Here is a 20918-nt window from a genome sequence, read left to right on the forward strand (position 1 = left end):
CGGCGCGCGGGGCATCGTGAGGGGACGGCGAGAGGACTTCCAGTGCTTCCATTGCCTCCAGTGTCCCCAGTGCCTTCAGTACCCGCGGAGGATAGCGACAGTGCCTCCAGTGCCCCTAGTGCCCGCGAGGCACAGCGACAGCCCCCCCGGTGACATTGTTAAAGAGACGTCAAAGAGGAAAACAATTACGTGGTTTTGGACCGTGTGCGCAGAAACCTCACGTTCTCGTGTTGCTGGTCCGGTTCTCTGTTTTTATGGTGGTATTACAGTACGGCAGAAAGGCGAATACGAACCAGTAGTAAGATATCAGCGAAACTTAAGATAGGCTGGGGCAATATACAGGAATTCTGAGATTAAAAAAACAGTGCGCCCACCTCCCCCCCTTCCCCCGCCCGATTTCCCACACGCGGGGCGGCGACAATGCCCCATTATTTGTGAAACAATGACTGTGGTGTCCCCTGTTTCGGCAGGTGGATTCAGAGGTCGGTGCCAAGCAGTCTGTAGAAATCCCAAAGTGGGATTGCCTGCCTGGGAGGCTGATCTGCTTCCCTGTGAAACTTGCCTGAGGAAAAGGTCTCCGAAAGTTGGAAAAACACAACAAGCGTTTTGTTTTAAAGGACTAAATAGCACATCTGGTGAGGATCTGGCGAGATCCTTAGTTTGAAACCCCTGACTCTTTATCTGTGACTGTTCTGGTGTTTGATCACAGTGTGTGAGGAAGGGCAGGAAGAGGCAGCGTGGTGAGACACAGCTCCCACGGGGAAGGATCTGAGAGCAGCGCTCGCTGTGAGTGCCACGTAAAGAAAAAAAAAAAAAAATTATTGATCCTGAGTTACTTTTTAATATTGTAAGCAGGTGCTCCAGAAATGCTGTGGGGGGTTTGCATCATTATTAATAACTGCCTGCCCAGGCATCGACTGCCACAGGCAGCCAGTACTTCTGCACCGGAGGGAGGCCTCACTTAGGCACGTATTTCTCATTACTCACCTTGTTCGTGATCTTCCCCGGGGGAAGTCACAGCCTCTGGCTGCAGGTAGAGATTGAAGCAGGAGCTCTTGCCTGTCAGTGCAGCACTCCTCTATACACTATCACTATCTATACAGAGATATAGGAAATTAGAGTATCCAGAGCCAGTCAGCCTTTCCCTGCTCTTGTATAACAATACAAAGGCTCTCTTCAGTCTTTACTGATGGGTAGGAGGATTTTCTGTCTGCTGATTAGCTTAGCCTTGAAGGAAACTATCACAAACCAGATTGCCAGGAGAGTAATTAAACATAACTAATTCCTTTGCCAACCAAAAAATGCCTCATTCAGTATAACAATTAACTTTTGGATTGTACAAAGCCGTAAGTAATACAAGATCCTGGAGGCTCAAAGGATATAGGAGGTTTTGAAAATTTATTACTCTGTTCTGAATGGTATCTATTTTATAACTTCTTTGACCAATGAGCTGCTCCTCTAGGATTCTGTACTTCATGTATTATCTATCTTTATTTCATTGTTTTGATCTTTGAAAAACAAATCAGTATAAACTACTAAGGCAAGCTTGAATATGGAACAGTATTCGATGCTGAGATCATGCAGTTATCATGTTATGGTCATTTGAATTAATGCCCACAGCAAGCTTATAAGCATAAAATATGATATATGTATTTTAAAATGTGAATTCAAATCAGTAGATGATATCCTAAAGTTCTGGAAACAATGTTGAGGCACGGACCATGAAGTGATTCATCCACAGTTCCCAGAAGCAAATGTATGACAGACTAGCTGTCAGATTGTCTGATACCCCATTGTCTACATGGAAAAGGGTTTAAACTTTTGTAACATATAAAATAAAGTAACATTGTGGAACGTTACTTACAGTTTATATCTTACTTTGTAAATGGATCTACTTACAAAATAGTCATTAGACACTAACCTCACCCTTACTACAATTCTTGATTTGAATTTTTACCTGATATACAGGAAGACACAAATGTCTGTCAAATGACACTTTGCTTATTTTGACATATATTCAGGTTGTGGCATATGATACGTCTTCAAGCCCCATTTTTAGTGACTTCAGAACGATATATCCAGGGGATTAAGGTACAGATTCATTCATACAAAATTAAATTAATAAATACAGACATTTTGGCCTGGTATCCTTATAGGATACAAGTATGCAGTAGGATTGAATTCCCGCTGTAATAACTTTTTAAATCCCTGGCCCACCACAACCAACTTTGGTTTGGGCGCAGGGCACTTAAAAATTCTTCATAGAAACATATGCCTGCAGTTAGAAAAAAGTGTTGCAGAGTAATGCCCATTTTAGACAGCAAGGAGTTACATAATACATGAGGTAAATTTCAAGACGCAAATCCGTAGAAAACCAGGCATCCTTAACTCTACATTTTTCAAGTTATATAGAGGACTTTAAAAAACCCCTATGTAATACACTTAAAATATTCTGTGTTACAAAGTACCTGGGAAAATTTCTACATAAACACTAAATGATTCCTTAAGTTATTTCACCAGTTGCAAAACTGGCAATGCACAACTGTACTAGCAGTTTTATAAAGTAGCCTTTTTCTACCCAAAAGGATGTACATATTGCTTCTAGTGCACTTGCAGTCTAGGACAACTGTTCATTTTTTTGAATATATTCACTCCTTATTGAAGGCTATGATTAATACCTTCTTGTGAGAGTTTAATTAATAAGCAGTATAGAATTAACTGATCCAATTATTTACATTCTCTAGACTTTCTTTATCTGACCCTAAGTGCTACTGGCACCTGAAAATGATAGTGGTGCCTTTGTGTTTAAAATGGCAATGCTGTCAGCTGCATTCATACAGGAGGAGGTAAACGCAGCATCACCATAATGTTTCATAAAACCAGTCCTCGGATTTTGAGCCCAGCTGACAACAGCTGTTAATTCTGATAATCCAGAGAAAAAGTCCAGACTAATGCTTAGAGAACATGTCACTCGTGACACGTCAGAACCTCACAAGGCAAGTAGATGAACACATTAGCAGGTGTAGTCTGATTGAATTTCTGATCCCAGATTCTATCTATGTGCACTTGCATTTTGCTTGCAACATGTGTACCCTCATCAGTGATTACATAGTTGAGTTATGTAATTTGGTTCATAAATTCGAAATTACAAAATCAACAAAGAAGCTTCAGAAAAACCAAAAAAACCAAAGTAAATGCAGCCATTGTTATTAATTCAAATTATAGATTTTTTTTACACAAAACCAATGAGAGGAGCAAGTTTTCTTGTCCACACTTTCATTAGATGTTTTAATTAGCATAGATTTACTTTTCTGCTTTTCTTCCCACTCTTTGCTTATGCAAAACAAACTACTCCATCGCTGAATTGGACTAATACAGTTGACTTCAACATTTCAAAAGCAATTTGAATATGCTCAAAGTGCTGCAAATACATTGTTTTGTAAGAATAACTTCAGTGTTTGTAAAAGACAGCTCAGGAATCTCCACTTTTCAGGCAGACAACTGATGTAGAGCGAGCCTTTCTAGATTTTCCTGCCAGTGTTCCCCAGTGGTAAGCGCTCTAAAACCCAGCTAGGAAAAAGATGCTCTTTCCCTCCCTGTCCATGTTGTACCAGCTGTCACTAGCACTGAAAACGATATCAAACGTGCTAAAGATTTTCCCTGTACTCATTCATTCAGTAGAGACATTGCGAAACTCTTGACTTCATACACTTTGCCAAAACTAGTTCAGAGGTCACTAGAGAGCATGACATATATACTTGAGAGACAAGATTTATCAAGAGATACAAATGCCTCCAGAACACAAAGTAAGACATTCAGGCTATTCCATCCAGGCAGATTTTGCTAGAAATTCATAATCTTAGTAGCAAATATCTGCATATGTATCATTATTATTAGGAATTGTTAGGTTTTCCTTCCTTTGAAAATTAGTATTGCATGAATACATAATATCTTCCAGCTCTGCATCCCTTATGTATATAAATTAATCACTAGGGTCTGTTAGAAATAAATAAATAACATTTATCTAAGGAAAAAAAATTAATGATGTCTAGTTTCATATGGATTTGGGTCAAATCCCTACACCCCTCTTCAGGCCACAGGTCCCAGGTTCCATCCATCCATGGTTTATTTCTCCTCCTTCCCAGAATATGCTGCAGCTTGTTCAGAAGCAGGAATGCACCACTCAGCCCCACAAGCATCAGAGAAAATACCCTGAAACTTTTTCCTCAAAGAATGCCTTTCTCTGATTTCTGTCACTCAGCAACTCCCAATTTTCATTAAGGAGTTAAATTGTTTTAGAGCTTTCTAGCTCCTGTCCAATTTTTCTGAAACTGAACTATGTGCTCAATGTGGGTCTGACACATGATTAAATCTTGCTTCCTTAGGAAAGCAGGCTAGAGATTCTGCAGCATGGAAGGAACTGTCTGTAGGAAGCTCTAATTGGGCTGTAGATAAGACTACTAGTTACATGGAAATTAAAGCAGTAAGAAAATTGTTTATTTTTCAGGCATAGAAATTGCTCCAGCTGTCACAAAGTGACAAATTTACATTTTTTAAACCAAGTTAATATATTACATAATAGCACACCTTCAGCTTTGAGAAACAATGAATTTTAGTGCAGTGAGACTAAAGAGAATAAATTATTAGGATGTCTAGAGCAAAAATTTGTTCTCTATTAGCACAGTATCCAATCTTTTAAAAATAGTTAAACATCTCTTCCTTCTCAGCTTTTAGGAGATGTAGCTTTGTGTTTGAGTGTGTGTGCACATGAGTGTGTGTGTTTGTGTGTATGCTTGTGTATATATGGAACGATCTTGGGAAGAGGCAGATCTAAAGAGAGTTTATTTATAAGTCTTGTTCCTTACCCTGTGGGAGCATATTACAAAGTTTAAGTCCCGTGTCTGCAAAAGTTCTGTTATGCCTGCCTTGGGCCACTCCTTCATTTGCCAAGGATTTTACAGCTGTAGTAGAACTTGGATATCATGACATTCACGTGCTTAAATCCTGTTTCACAGGCAGCTTTGATTATCAGGACAGACTTTGAAATCAAACTCTGCATTCTGTCTGTGCACAGCCAGCTGAACTCCAGGGCAAAGTTATCACCGTGACCTGTTGCTAAATACATAGGACTGCAGTGTTTTACAACTGCATGAGTTTTTATAACACAGAGCTTTGTTCCTGAGGATGAGTTGCAGCAATGAAATATGAAGGTCAGTGATGTAAATATTGTCGTGGTCAGGACACAATGTACAGCTAGATATGGAAAAAACTGGTTTTGTTATTGGCAGACTGAGTTTCACTATTAGACACAGGTGCTCTGTTGAGAAGCACTCCCCTGTTCCTGAAGGCAAAAATCAAGTTCCATTTAAGTTTACTGTCATCCAGATGCTAAATCAATGTCAAACAAGTGCTAATTTTGGCAGGCCATTTAGGATTCGGTGTAATCCAGATGCTAGTTTGGTTTCATCTGGATGCCAATATTAACAGGGCACTGAGAATTCAGGAAGAAATTAGTATTGTTCCAGCTTCATGCATTCATTATGTTCAGATGAGAAGACTAAATTGTAATTTAACTCTTCAAATGTGATGAAGCTTTTTAGATGTAGAAATCCTTACAATTACCTTAATTAAAAGGACTTGAGATACTTCAGAACATTGTTTTAGCTCTGAAGATGACAATACAAAAGGCATCAGGGAGCTGCAGCAGAGACATTATAGACATATTTTCTTTACCTTTTAACAGAATGAAAACACAGTCCATAAGTGTTGTCTCTTACTGTGCACGGGCTTATGAATGATCCTGTAAATCTTAATTCACAGATGACATTAGGGGGAACTGTTTTTATCTAATTCCTCATGTAAATGGTTAGGTAGAAGGCAGTAATTTGTGGAATCACTTTTACAGAGCAACTATATATTGAGCACTGTTGGGATAATTGCACACATTAGGATGTGTAACATACTCATCTATATCAATGAATGATGATGTTTAGGGATAGCTACAGCTAAGGCAGAAGTAATCTCATATAATCTTATACGTTTAAGGGAATTTATTTTTTTTTGCAGATACTCAGTTGTACTGTGCATGAATTTATTTGTGTATATCAAATTCACATTTAATACTGCAAGTGCTTGTTTTGTGCAACTAGAAAGGTGTTCATGAGTGCAAGCACATACACTGTTACATTTTAAAGTTCACATGCCCCCTAGAACTGGCTTGCAGTTCTTCATGGTGAATTCTTCTGGTGCTTATGGCTGTAAAGGCAGATCGTGGTTTTTGCCCTTAGACAAAATTCTACAGCCAATATACAATTCCAGATATTTTCAAAACACACATTGAAAAAAACCTCTTATATGAAGACTGGCCTTGGTCATGCTAAACTGCCACTCCCAGTTTTGCTTGTATGTGCTTACAAATGGGATACTGAATGTTACCATACAATTTTAAATAAATGTTTTCAGTGAAGCCCAATTTAAAGCTTTCCAAATGTATCTTTTAAATAGCAGATGAAAAGTAACAAGCAGTTCACATATATTATTAGTTCATGCTTATATGATATTATCCATCAATATGATGAATAAACATTTATTCCCTATAAAATTCCTTACTCTAATAATGCATCTAAATATATTTAATTCTAAAATCAGAAGTATTTATAACCGTTCTTGACTACTGGAAGTCATTCACATCCCAGTGCAAAGCAGGCTGTTTATAATCCCCAATAGTGCATCTCAAGTTCTTTCTTAGTATGTTAACTTAAGCTGTGCCTAAAATTAATCCTTACTTAAAAGTCATAAAGTAGAACACATCTGATTTCCTCCCTCCAGGGGCTGATGAGTCAGCTTAGACATTATGGGAAGATGAGTTCCCAGCTGAGCTGTTGTAACCTCTGGGAGATGTCATGAGCAGACAACGGGCTGCCTGCGGTTCCATCTGGAATGATCTGAAAAAGAATTAAAAAAAATAAATCTTGCTTATTTGAGGATATTCATGTTTTGAAACAATCCAGCATTTCATAATACCAAAGCAGTAGGTTAAAGTTTGGATATGATCAGTTTCTGGTTTAGGTAAATAGCTAACTAGATAACACAGGATTATTCACAAATATTTGACCATGTGAATAGTGAATGAAACCTGTGACCCTCCACGTCAATAAAGACAAGCACATAAGGACTAAGAAATCTGATGTCTAGGTAGGACAATGTGCCTGGCATGCAAATCATCTCGCTCTGTACAGGGAACACTGTCTTAAGACTTCATTACAGATGCTCAGAAAACTGTGAGAAATACAATATATCTTAAAATAACTCCTTGGTTATGACCAAGTGGTAGTGCCTAATCTCTATGATTTTGCACCAAAACATAGGAACCACTCCTACCTATAGCCCCATACTATTCTACTAGCTGTGAGTGACATTTCATACTCCCCTGCAAAAGAAATGCCTTATGTCTCTCAAGGAGTAATTTTTCTTTCTAAATACTAATGTAGTTAGACTTTAAGGGCCTTCTGCTAATTTTGATGAACACCATGGACCTGTTTCTAAATGTAAACAAAGTGCATTCCTTTGTAGCAAGGACAGAATCTCCTCATGTTTGTAAAGAGAACATGGAAAAAATGTGTCAGAGCGTCAGATGCAATGAGTAAGAGTTTCAGAGACATCTTAGTCACTTATGGATCTAAGTAGTGATTTCTGATCCCTGCTACTTAGGTGTAGCTTCTGATCCCTGGCAAGCTTAGATGTTGTGGTCCTAACACATCCGTGTTCTGACAGGATGATTTTCGGAGCCTGACATAGGTTCCTTGTTTTTTTGTGCCACCAGTGGAAAGAGATGAGCACCCGTGAGGGTTGTGCAGTGTCTGCATTGCAGAGCTGTCTATCCAGTAACTGTATAAGGAATTTACACATGTTAACAGTGCAACTCAGTGGTCCTACAGATTGAATGTGTAGCTGCCTGAAGTCATGGTGCTTAGAAAACAGGAGTCAGAAGATTTTGTACAGCTCACTGACAGGGGTCTGCCAACGTACAGAGAAGCCCCAAACTGATGGTTCAGATACAGTAACAAAGCTGGCAGAAGCAGTGACAAGTCTGACATTTTGCTCCTCGTTGCAGAACACACCCGGGACACAGAGCTGGTTGGTCCTCTTTATCTACTGGTGTAGGTACCACTGCTTGCCTACGAGGAGAACATGCTCCCTTACTAGGTTATTCCATATGTCTGGCTAAGGGTATTTCTCTATTTTGTTTGTTGAGGTGGATCTTCCAGACAGCAAAGAGTGTCCAAAACCACAAAAAACTAAAGGGGAGATTTCCTTTCTGGCACTTCCCTCAGAAGGGAAGGAACCACTCTTGGTTCAGTCATTCACACATTGTCATGTCAGCATTTTTCACAGTTTTAGTTGTTAAATTAAATAGTGGAAAAAAAATCAAGCGTGGAATAAAGAATTCTGCTGATTTCTCCTCAGCTAGATATTATGAAGACTACTGGAGGCAAACATAGTTACACTAACTAGCAAAGAAATTAGTTAACAATGAAAGAAATAGAACAAGAAGAGATTTACTTGACTTTGGTCAGCCTAGAAGTTTACTGTCTAGTCTAAATTCATTTCCACAGCTCACTTTGTAGTCAGAGGGAAAAGACAAATACTTTCCAGAGTTATTGATCCCATCCACTCTCAAAATCTATTTAAAGATTAATTGTTCTGTTTCTCTCCACTTAGTTTTACAGAACAATTTGTTTGCAAAAATATTCAAGCTGCAACTGAATGTATAAAAATATCAGGCACAGCAACTTATTCTTTATGGACTTCATGAAATTAGTATCTCTACTTGAAAGTAAAGCAATTCAACTAAGCATTTAAAAAATACTGGAATAAATATCTTTACTGAATTTGTTAAATCATAGAAATATCTCTACTATCTTACACATTGCCCTAACATTAACATCCTGTAGATGTTAAAGAATTCTGTGTAAAAAATTCTTACAGCTAAGTCTTGCAAACATACAGAATCATTTCAATGTCTACAGTGCTTCATTTATTATGTACATCATATTTGCTTTCTTCTTCACTCTCAAGCGCTAATTATTATAAAGATAATATAATTATCTAATTTTCCATGTCTTTTATAGTGTCCTGAAATACATAGCATCATCTAGGGTACTCTATGAGTTCAGTTTAATAAAAAAGAAATTGCTATATTAAGAAAACTATCATTCGGGATTTTGAGACAAAGATAGAATGGAATGAAATAAAATGCAGACATTCTTTCTAAATTCTTGTATTTGTAAGAAATATGCAAAGAAACAGTCACTGAGGACTTATGCTTCTTACGACTTATGTACTGTTAAGGAGAAGTAATCTCTGAAACTGAGTTATATCAATAAAAAATAACTTATTCATAACACCCTTCAATGAAAATCAAAGCATGAAAACTAAAGATTTAAACAAGTGCTCTTAAACAGGATCTGATCTCTTGCATCTAAATGGACATTTCTATGCTGATATTTAAAACTGACCTCATCCTGTCCAAAACCCATGAGGCTTATTTTCCTTCTTATGTTTCTTTTGGAAATGAGGGTTCCGGGGATAGGCATATGTAAGATGTGAGTGTCTGAAGGTAAAGTGTCTTGGGTACTAGTAACTGAAATGTATGCAAAATTAAAACCTTGTGGCTCTGAAAATAAAAGAGATTAAGATAAGCAGGAAATGCTAGAAGCCATTAAAAAAGCACTTGAAAGGGATTGTTAGAACTTCTGTCAGTAACAGAACATAAATGAAAGACAGATGCTTAAACTAAAAGGTCAAGAATAAACAGTACCCCACACATTTCAGAACCTGTTTGCTGGCTGTGATCTGGATATTCCTATCAGAAGTCTCTGCAAATCCAAATAAATATTTAACTTGTAAATCTGTGTTCCTACACTGCTTTGACATTCCCTTTCCCCTCTTTTTTTTTTTTTTTTTCCCTAAAAGAACAAAGAGTTCTTATCATCAATAATCCTGGAAAGGAATCAAGCTCACTCCAGAGTTTCCAAGTTACCAGAAACTCTTTGTAAAAGGGTGGTATAGGCTATTTAGAAATTACAGAGGGAATACTTGATTATCTGGGAGCAATCTAAGGAGTTCTCTGAGCCAACAATTTTCCCATTTCCTAAACAAAGAAAAGGTATTTCTGAGAGAATGGTGTGTGTAAGAGCATCATGCTTTGTTTAGAGCACTGAATGCTACTGAAATGTAGTTAAACAACAATCAATAATGGGAACAAGCACTGTAAACTGCAGTCTATTTGATTAAATAGATTGCAGAAAGGGACCCGGGGGTCCTGGTCAGTGGCAAGTTGAATATGAGTGAGCAGTGCCCTGGCAGCCAGGAGGGCCAACCATGTCCTGGGGGGCATCAGGCAAAGCATCACCAGCTGGGCGAGGGAGGGGATTGTCCTGCTCTGCTCTGTCCTGGAGAGGCCTCATCTGGAATATTGTGTGCAGTTTGGGGCACCACAATATAAAAAACATATAAAAATATTCAAGAGTGTATCAGGAGGAGGCCAACCAAGGTGAAGAAAGGTCTTGAGGAAAAGCCTTATGAGAAGCAGCTGAGGCCACTTGGTCTGTTCAGCCTGGAGAAGAGGATGCTGAGGGGAGACCTCATTACAGTTATGACTTCCTTGTGAGGGGAAGAGCAGGGGCAGGCACTGATCTCTTCTCCTTGGTGACCAGTGACAGGATCTGAGGGAATGGTGTGAAGTTGTGTCAGGGGAGGTTTAGGTTGGATATCAGGAAAAGATTCTTCCCCCAGAGGGTGTTTGGGCACTGGAACAGGCTCCCCAGGGCAGTGGTCACAGCACCAAGCCTGACAGAGTTCAAGAAGCGTTTGGACAATGCTCGCATGCACATGGTGGGACTCTTTGGTTGTTCTATGCAAGGACAGCAGTTGGACTCAATAATATTTAGGGGTCCCTTCCAACTCAGGACATTCCATGATTCTGTGATAAAGGAAAAAAAATTAATTTCCTTGAGGAAAACAGTACTTATAGCCATTACTGTCCATGACTTGATTGTAGTTGTCCATTGACAACTACTTGAATAGGTGTTGAAAGGAAGGTTTTAAATATAAGGACAATATGTTACCTAGGTGCAGAGGGAAACTAAGCTGTGAGCTACAGCTCAAACATGCCTGATGTAGCCCATCTGTTAGAAAATAAAACATAATTGGCAGCTTCCTGTATCCACTGGAGCAGTTTGACACAAGCAAGTGAATTTGCTCCAGAAACGTGACTTGTCTTTTGCTAAAATAGAAGAGCTTTTAAGTCTAACAGCTGTTTCTGCCTTGCTTTCTGCAAATGTGACCCCAGCTCTGTTGTGAGCTGTATTAACAGAAGGATTAAGTCATTAATATCTTATCTTTTATATCTTGTTTTAGTGTCATTTTTCGTTTTGAGGAACCTCCATTTTTGTCATGTTGAAGAAAGCCAGCAAAACTAGTGTGTAAATCCTGCAAATTTCTTAGTGAGGTGGTTGTTTCAGCTGATCAAGAATCAGTGTTTTAAATGAAGTTAATCACTACATAATAAATACCTTAATAAACATATTGTGCTTCAGGCTATTAGTAACAGTCTAAGCACTGATGTGAATGGACTCACCTTTCACTTACTCAAGGCAAAACTGATACTCAATATCTCTAGTCATTTCTACTGAAATATACTGAAGAAACATTTAGGTAAAATTTGATAATTTTAAATTTCTTAAACCTCAGCCTTTTGTTAAAAGAGTATTCCACTGCTATAAATCTGTGGATACTTGAGCTGTCATTTTAATAACAGTAAGTCAAAATACCAAAAGGAATTATCCCATTCTAACTGAAAAAGGGTTATCTGTAACAGATGAAAGTTATAGTCAGCATGAAAAGCAAAAGGCCTGATTTTCATTCTTGTAATGAAATACCCTGAAAGGATTACAGCATCTCCAGGAAAACTTCTGCTTACCAGATCCACTGCTGCTCACTGGAGTTATTTTTTCATCATCTTCATCATCACTATCACAATTTAATGGCTGAAAAGTTATTTCTGACTCTGCATCTGCTTGATTAGCATCTGGCTCTTGCTCAGCAAAGCTTCTCAATGCCACAAGGCGATGATGTATTGCTGCATACAGGTCTTCAGTGTCTTTTGAGCCTGCCTGCAGAATATAAAATGCATACAGTCCAAACTAACTGAGAAAAATCTCAATTTTTCACAGAAGATCTGACTAAGAAGTTTAAAAAAATAATGCGAGAGTTGTATTTTGTCCTTTTAAATCAAACCATCCATTTCATATTCACACTAATAATTAATATACAAATATAAATTTAAATACAGATAACGTCAAGATTCTGTAAGTGGTCTGAGTTTTATAATATGTATCTGTTGATTATTTTCCCTATAGTTGTTTAAAAATTATTTTCCCTGAAAAATGGCTCAGTTTGCATGGAGTACTTGATATTCCACATGATTCCTGAGTATGATTCTAGAAGTAAGAAAGCACTGAAATGTTAATATATGCAGTCACTAGATGGATACTACAGGGGTGGATACCAGCCACTTCAGTGAGTGGAGAAGCAGCTTACTGCAACCCTTGCCACACCCATACAGCTGTCATACATCTTCATCATGTCTATTTTTACTGCCCAGAAGTGCCAGGACAGAATTTGTGGAACATCTCTATAGACTAGAAAAACTGTGCAGCACCTCTGGAAATCAGGACATTTATAATTCTTACATGCAGACGAGCAGTCCAGCACAGCTGTATTTAAGTCAGTCCTTGTCTGGAAGTGACAGACTTACAGTGCTTGCATATACAGTGCATGGTCCTTTGCTTGTGTATGACACATGATGCTTCCTGGAAATTATGATTTATTTTTCTTGCCTGGGAGGCTGAATCCTTCCTAGAAAGGTCTACTAGGGATGTAAACATCCTGAAAATCATGTGGATGTTCTCACTTTCTAATCTAGGACATATGTGCTATTTATTTGTAAATAAGTCCACCACATTTCCATCCCCAGCTTAGCCCTTGCTGGACAAAACCAGGGTTCGCAAGACTATTGTCTTACATAAGGTGACTTGCAAACTCTGTGTTCTTCTCAGTTGAGAAATGGAGGTCCTACACCGGATGGATTATTGCAAGCATTGTGCTGAGAACCATGGCAGAAAACTGTTGCCTTTTACCAGAGTAACTTAGAAACAAGTAACTACTTGTGTAGAAATTCTTACAGTATTGCTTTCGTAAAAAAGAGTAATTGATGCATATTACTGGAATTATATCCATTGCATCAGTTGCTATGTGAGCCAGAGCCTCGACATGTCTGTCCTAAGGCCATATCCCATCAGCACACCTAGTTTTTCGAAATACCAAAGGAGAGCACTTCTAAAACATTCCATAATAAAAGCCATGTAATAGCTAACCTAAGCACAGCATGAAGGCCATTTGTTAAAACCAACCTTCAGGAAGTCTTCAGAATCCTAGATGAACAGTGGATTTGAGTGGATTTTTTATGTCCTGCTTACCTGAGTTAGAAACACTTGAACAGAGTGGTCCTTTTGGTCTGTTGCAGTGAAGCACAGGCTCTTTCTGTTTGCTCTTTTTATAACCATTTGTTCCCAGAGTCGGGTGTTGAGAATCAGTCTCAAGCTGCCTTGATTTCGCATAACTGAAATAAGAAGGTTTATATGATAAAATATTGGAACCATCTTAATTTTTACTGCAGCACTTTTTTCTAACACTTGTATACAAGTAATGTTTTCATCAATTATTCTTTTTTATTTGGTCTAAAACCCTGGTGAGATTTATTTTTTTGTTATTTTTTTTAAATACCCAGATATATCAGTTTCTTTCAATACACTGCCACACAAAGGAAATAAATAATCTGCTGAAACTGTGTAATGACAGCACGGTAAAAACAACATTCCAGAAGTGTCTTGAAAAGTGTTCCTGGAAAAGCAGAATCAACAAAGAGCAAACTGTCAGACTGGTGACTGAGCTGAAGACACATTGCAGCAGAAGTGCACACAACCTAACAACATATGTGAATGTGGTTATGTAACCAAGTGAAAAATGCCCAGTGCCTCAGTCCGTAACACAGCAAACATTATCAGGTAAAAAGATTCTCAGCAACTTGACTTAAATAAAACTAGCTTCTCAGTTTTAAATGATCTGAAATAAGCATATTCTGGCCAACACTAGTACAAGTTACTTGGCGTTTTGTGTATGGAGTACTTGTTATTTCATTCTTACTTAGCCTTGACTGCAACATTCCATGTTTGCTGCTCGAAGTGTCATTAAGCCTCAGGGATCCCCTGCCTCTTTCAGTCCAAGTTAAAGAAAGCTTATTAAATACGAAGAGTTTGCAGTTGATCTGAAAGAGAAATACTTGATGAAAATTACCAGCCAATACTGGTTTTGTTGGTTCCAAAACTTTATGGTTTTAAACTTTTGATATGGCTTTTGATACATCCATATGCATGTATACAAAGATAGACAAATAGATATATCACGATTGTTACCTAAAATGAAATGGCTCCTAAATCTGTGCTAAATACTTTGCTCACCATGGAAAGCATTCAGCATGAATTCCAGTTTACTTTTTCAATTATTTCATCTTCATTAATTTTTCATCTGTAATATCCACCAACACAGCTGAATTTGGTGCAAGTGTTCTACAGTCTGATTCCCTCAATCAATACAAACATTATGTGACCTGGAATACTGGTACCACTACTAGAAGCGTACTGTTCCAAAGAGAGTAAAACTTTCATATTCTGGCAAGACAGAAGAATTATCCAAAGATAAAATGATGCTAAGATTTTTTAAATCATATGCACCATTGCTCTTTTCTGAGAAAATAGCATTTTGAAGAATAGGAAGATATGTCCTACCAGGTTGGAAAAATAATTGATATTTTAGATGAACTATAAAACAAATTAGTTTAAAAACACACTGCTTTTTTCCCAAAAAATTTTTGTTATAGAACTCATCTTTACTCAAATCACTTCCAATTTTGAAGCTTTAGTTACTGATGGTATACTGTGGGGATGCTTGTAAAATACCACTATAGAATGAACTTCTGAAGAAGTCACTTACTGAAAGGGACTATAAAATTAAGAAATATAATATGAAAATGAAAATATCAGCCTACAGGAAAATGGATAACCTAAGGCATACCTCAAAAAAGGTGAAAAATTAAAATATAAGATGAAGTTATTTTCAGATTTTTTCAATCTGTAATAGATCTAGATGTTCTTTTGAACAACAAAACTGCTCACCATCAAGGCTTTATGTAATACACACCTGCAATACATTGTGTTCTGCTTCTTCTCCAGTTATAACTTCAACTTTATCTAACAGGATTTTCTCCATTGGCTTGGAAATAAAAGCAGCTGCCGATTCAATTAGTGTTGCATTTCTTAACAAAGCTCTTTCTGTAGGGAAAAAAAAAGGAAATCCTTTCTGTACAGGGAATATTTTAGGATAACAAAACTAGCACACAGGATGCCCTGTGACCTCCATAATACCTGTGTTGTCGGACATTATTTAGTGTTACTAATAAGTTTTTGCCCAAAGCAATAAACAGACGAGAAAAAGAAAAAGGCTGGAATAAAAAATGCCTCACAAAACAGGCTCATTCTCAACTGAACAGGGCTGTCTGCAATTGCAGAAGTTTGTCCGTTGGGAAACAAGCAGAAACAAGGCCTAAATAACGAGAAGATGATTTTCCAAAATATTGAAAATATTGTATCTGTTATATTGCTTTGCAGATAATTACAGAAGGAAAGACACGTCCCAATATTCAGAATAGTAATATGTATGCAACAAATATTTGACAGGAACACAGAAGGACAAGATTTGACAGGAACAACACTGTTGAAAAATTTTGTCTGTTTGCATAATCTATACACATTTTCCATAGGATTTTTTTTAACTTGTAAGAATACATGAAACCAGAGGATCCAATGCAACCATTAGTAAAGAGGGGTACAAAAATTTGCAAGAGGGCTCAAGATAGGGTCTCCTTGGGATTCCCTCACAACCTAGATTTACATGGCTTCCCTAGTAGAAAATCTCACATCAGAGTCACAAACAACCCCTGAAATCTGTCTGTACAGGACTTTCAGTCCTACAACTAGAATCCAACATAATGAGGTAATTTATGTGAGCAGTTGCAAAATACAAGCAGGAGACATCTTAAAACTGAAGTTCAAAATGGTGGTCCATAAGGTATTCTTAAAGTTCACTGCATTTTTTTTCAAAAAATAAATAATAATCTGTGCTAAATAATGATAATCTGTAAAACTCTATAATTTTCTGAGTAACTTAGATCATGCATTCTGAAGTTAGGCCAGTTCACATGACATAAAATATAACTGCTTTCTGAACACAGATTTTGGCACATACTGCAAGCTGGAGAATAGATGAACGTTATTGACCACTGCTCATTTGACATCCTCTAAAATACAGTGAAACATGAGAATAAAACTAATTGTACTTGTTTGCTGAGTATGCTTACTTGTTTGTGGACTAACATAAGAAGATCCTATGTACATGGATGTTATTTCTCCTTTGTATAAATCAGCTTCATTACACAGCTTGGGGTGCTTCCCAGGACTCTGGAAAAACATGGTGGAAATAAGAATTCCTATTTAAATAAAATGGGTAAGTTACTTTATACCAAATAGAACACTGAATCATTTAATGCATGCTAAACTGCAATTTTAATATCATCAGAGTAAAAACTGATGGAGATGATACAATTTCAGTCTCTAGAGGAAGTAATTTTATTATCATAAAATCAGTACCTCATTCTTCTACCAAGAAGAATGGCCTTTCTCTATGGATCCTGGACTAGGATTTAAAGTCACTGAAGAACTAGAATGTTGAAGTACCACCTAATTTCCAGTTCAAGCACTTAAGTCCCAAAAGAGTAGTTTAAAACTCCCAGACAAACTTAACTTTTCCATCACTTTCGGGTTTTGCAGATAAAGGTTCTTAGGCATGTCTAAATAAATACTTCTGTCTCCTGACAATGCTCAGTGGTTCAATTCCTACTATTCCTATCCTTTCAGAAGTCATAACCCAGACCTATGGTTGCCAACATTTTGCACTGGCAGATATGCATATTGTTTTCATTCTAGTTCTATTGGAAACTGAATTTCAATTCCATTTTCAATGGCACAGTCTTCAGCTTGGGAACCACCTTTTAGTCCTAGTGCCCTTCAGGACTTGATCCATTAAGCTGTTTCACAAGCGTGCCCAATATGCTTTAGCAATGACACTGTCTAGGATGGGTGTCCAATTTTTTGCTCATACTTATTTATCACAGGATCATAGAATGGCCTGGGTTGGAAGGGACCTTAAAGATCCTTTCATTCCAACCCCCTGCCATGGACAGGGACACCTTTTATTAGAACAGGTTGCTCAAAGCCCCATCCAACCTGGCCTTGAACACTTCAGGGATGGGGAAGCCACAGCTTCTCTGGGCAACCTCTGCCAAGGCCTGACCATCCTCAGAGTAAAGAATTTTTTCCTAATATCTAATATAAACAATCCCCCTTGTCCTGTCACTACAAGCCCTTGTAAATAGTCTCTCTCCATCTCTCTTGCAGGTTCCCTTCAGGTATCCTGTCTCTTCAGAGTTATGATGCAAATTAATTATACAGTGGTAGGGACCACATTCCTTTATTTCATGTTGTGTGTGTTTGCATGGAATATCTAAAAACCTAAATATCTATAAAAATCCTTTTCAGGTCAAAAAATGGGCAAAATAGAAGTGCATATTGGTCCATCTTTAAAAGAACAGAAGCAGCTAAAAAGAATCAATATCTGAAAAATTTATATGCTTAATTACATTAACCTTGATAAAAAGTCTGCTGGCATTTACAGATCTTACCAAAACTCTTTCAACCATGTTCTCCCCAAACACAAAGTCAGAACTGCCGCTGGTTTTTACACTTCTTTCTTCAAGCAACTGACTTCTGTGGGAACAAAATAGCATAAGAATGCTATTCAGGATAATTTAAAGCTTTTTAAAGATTTCCCACACCTAACATTAAAGACAAAAAATGACCATGTAAGCAATTCTCTCATTAAGAGAATCTGAGAATATTATCTATGTAACACTTCACAAAAGGAACAGAGAGTATCACACTGCATTTCATGAAGATTATTGAGGATGTTCCTTAAAAGCAAAGAACAAAAAGCAAAACAACATGCCTTTTCCTCCTCAGGGAAGTGTCTTACCCCAGAAGCTTTAATGAGTTACTTTTGTTTCCAGCTTTCCCTTTGTGGGAAGGTTTGGGAAGGTTAGGGAAGGTTAGGGAAGGGAAGGTTTGGGAAGGTTTGGGAAGGGCGGGGCAGGGAAGGGAAGGGAAGGGAATACTTGCAATCCTTTGGTACTGGACAACTGTAGTTTTGGGATTAAATTCAAGAATATTCTAATATAAATGGAGATGTGGTTTGACCTGCTAATTACAAACTCACTGTAACATTAACATGGTCCATTTTTTGTAAAAGTCACTAGAAAAGTCCTTGTAAACTTCTTTATGTAGAAGTTGTCTCTGATGCTGGTTTGCTTTTGCTTTTGCTTTTTTTTTTTTTTGGTCACATTCTGTTCCAGAAGGATGACTTGGCAGGAAGACAATCTGATATTGCTTCACAAACCGCATACTTCAGCACCACTTACTTCTCTTCAACATTGTTTATCATTCTTGGGAGGGTTTAACAGCACATATGTCATTCAGAGGATATTCCTGTTAATAAGCTGTGCTTTGTTGACAGAACTTTGATAATTACCTCTAAAACATAATTTCTGTGTTCACAACTGCAATGTGCTTGAAATCTCTTCAAGTATAAAGGACTTACCAAACATTACCTATCTCCATTTTACACTTAATGAAAAAAATGTTCCTTAACACTCTCATGCTCGGTGTGTTGTTAAGACTAAGAGCAAAAATTAAAGAGAGAAATCAGAAAATACATCTCTTTTCGTCCTTGAAGTGTCCTATACATGTTTTGGGCCATGAAGAGGGAATCTGAAGTGTACTTAAATTAATGAGTTTCTTATCCTTAAACACACCCCTATCTAAAATTCAGTGAATTTTGATCAGTTTCCATCCTGAAGTTTCATCTGCTACTTCTGTGCTGCTCTGGTAGCTACTTCCTTAGGACAGCACACCAAAGGAGCCAAAAAACAGGAACTAGAGGCTTGTTTCAAAGAAATAATGTGGGAAATGGATTTTGATTATTTTCAGAAATGTAAGAAAAAATTAATCAGTGCAGAATCTTTATTTTTTGAGACAGTTAACTGGAAGGACCAGCCTTAAAATATTATTAAAAGCTCAATACCCTTATGTTGCTGCATAGCAAGAACGAAGTGTACCAGGGATGACATTACCATGGAGATGCAAAATAAAGTCACTGAATTCAAGGCATGATCACTAACAAGGAACAATGTACAGTGCTAGCCTTGAACCCTCTCATTTTCCAAGCAAATCCTTGTGCAAAGCTGAATACCTGACCAGAAGGCTGTTTTCCCAGTACTGTATTTCTGTCACTTGTGACACAAGATTTCCAAACTTTTAATCAGAATCAAGCAACTGCAAATTTCTCTTTTTCAGTTCATTACTACAGCCAGCCCAGGAAATAAAACTGATGGTGGTTTCCTGGGACATGGACAACTGCAGCAACTGCAGAGGGCTTACAAGCCATTTCTGTCTCTCCACAGAACCATATCATATAGAGAACAAGTGGAAGAGGAGAGAAAGTGAGAGAGATGTCTGCAGGCAGCAGCAATCCCTGCTGTTATATGTCTCTGCATTTAATTTTATAAAGAAATGTCAGTAGTAATGCCTTGATTGAAAATCAAAAACAAACCTAAAAAGATATTTTCTTAGCAATGATCTGCTTGCAGTGTTCACTACTGTTTAGCATATATGTGGAGTTTAATAAAACTGTTTGTTATTTATGAGAAAACAGCTCTGCTAGAAAGATTTTACTTAAGAATTTTAAAGCATCAGTCACTTAATACATATCAGAAGAATGGCACTTACACCCTCCTGCAATCTCAGAAGAGCAGTAAGCACTGGTTATAATTAAATTAGTTTTCAACTGTCAAATAAACTGACATTTACCCCAATGGCAATATACAGAATTAATGAGGCCCAAACACCAGAGATTAGCAATTTCTCTTTTAAAAAAAAGAAAAGCACCTTTAACTTGTCAACACTGAAACACTGCATTGCATTTCTCTATCTACTTCAGAAGAGAAAGTTACTCACCTATCTTTACCTAGGTACTGTGCAGGTGACAGAAAGTAAGTAGATCAAAAGTATCAAACTGATTTAGCTTTTCCAATATGTGCATTACCATCGTTCTGAATCTGCTAAAAATCCAGTGTACTGTGTGGTTCCATGTTGTCCTCACAGGGCATCATCACAGCGTTAATTATAATAAAAAGGGACAGGCTGGCTCTTCCAAAATCACAGTGAGCATCCGCCCTCTAATGATGTTCTTTTTGTGGATAAGCATTAAGAATGTAAATTGTTTGTGCATCTAAAAATCCCTTTTCTCCTCAGAACCCTGGCATTGTGCATCCCAAGCTTTTATCTGTGGCCCATCCAGCCCTGTAGAAGACTGGCACAGCCTCCTTTGCAATTAACATATTTTCCCTCTTCTTTAGGTGGGAAGGGCAATTAGGCAACATCACAAATCTGTTATCTGTGGCCCTAGGAATTTTAAAAAGTCATTCTGTCATCACAACTGATATCAGAGGGATTCCTGATGCTCACAGCTTCCATGTAAATAACCCCCATCAACTATCAGCAAGCAGTATTAATACCCACAAGATCACCTGCTAACACTAAACTGGCTAACCACAGACCTAATATTCTCAC

The 20918-nt window shown here is 37.7% G+C and overlaps 2 protein-coding genes across 2 annotated transcripts in view; both read right to left on the reverse strand.

The window, feature by feature from the left end:
- NADK2 (NAD kinase 2, mitochondrial) overlaps positions 1-429 on the reverse strand; it is a 32731-nt gene extending 32302 nt beyond the window's left edge. Inside the window, exon 1 of the mRNA XM_027634469.1 lies at positions 375-429. Coding sequence (XP_027490270.1) covers positions 375-429 — 55 coding nt within the window. The remainder of the gene's footprint in view (positions 1-374) is intronic.
- A 4046-nt stretch (positions 430-4475) lies between these two features.
- The window catches only part of RANBP3L (RAN binding protein 3 like), a 33140-nt gene continuing 16697 nt past the window's right edge, over positions 4476-20918 (reverse strand). The window contains exons 9-15 of the mRNA XM_027635293.1: positions 17918-18002; positions 16538-16637; positions 15322-15452; positions 14269-14389; positions 13542-13684; positions 11984-12176; positions 4476-6944 (exon numbers count right to left, since the gene is read on the reverse strand). Coding sequence (XP_027491094.1) covers positions 6901-6944; positions 11984-12176; positions 13542-13684; positions 14269-14389; positions 15322-15452; positions 16538-16637; positions 17918-18002 — 817 coding nt within the window. The 3' untranslated portion in view covers positions 4476-6900. The remainder of the gene's footprint in view (positions 6945-11983; positions 12177-13541; positions 13685-14268; positions 14390-15321; positions 15453-16537; positions 16638-17917; positions 18003-20918) is intronic.

This window comes from Corapipo altera, unplaced genomic scaffold (genome assembly GCF_003945725.1).
Source record: "Corapipo altera isolate COAL_440 unplaced genomic scaffold, ASM394572v1 61411, whole genome shotgun sequence".
Lineage (NCBI taxonomy): Eukaryota > Metazoa > Chordata > Aves > Passeriformes > Pipridae > Corapipo > Corapipo altera.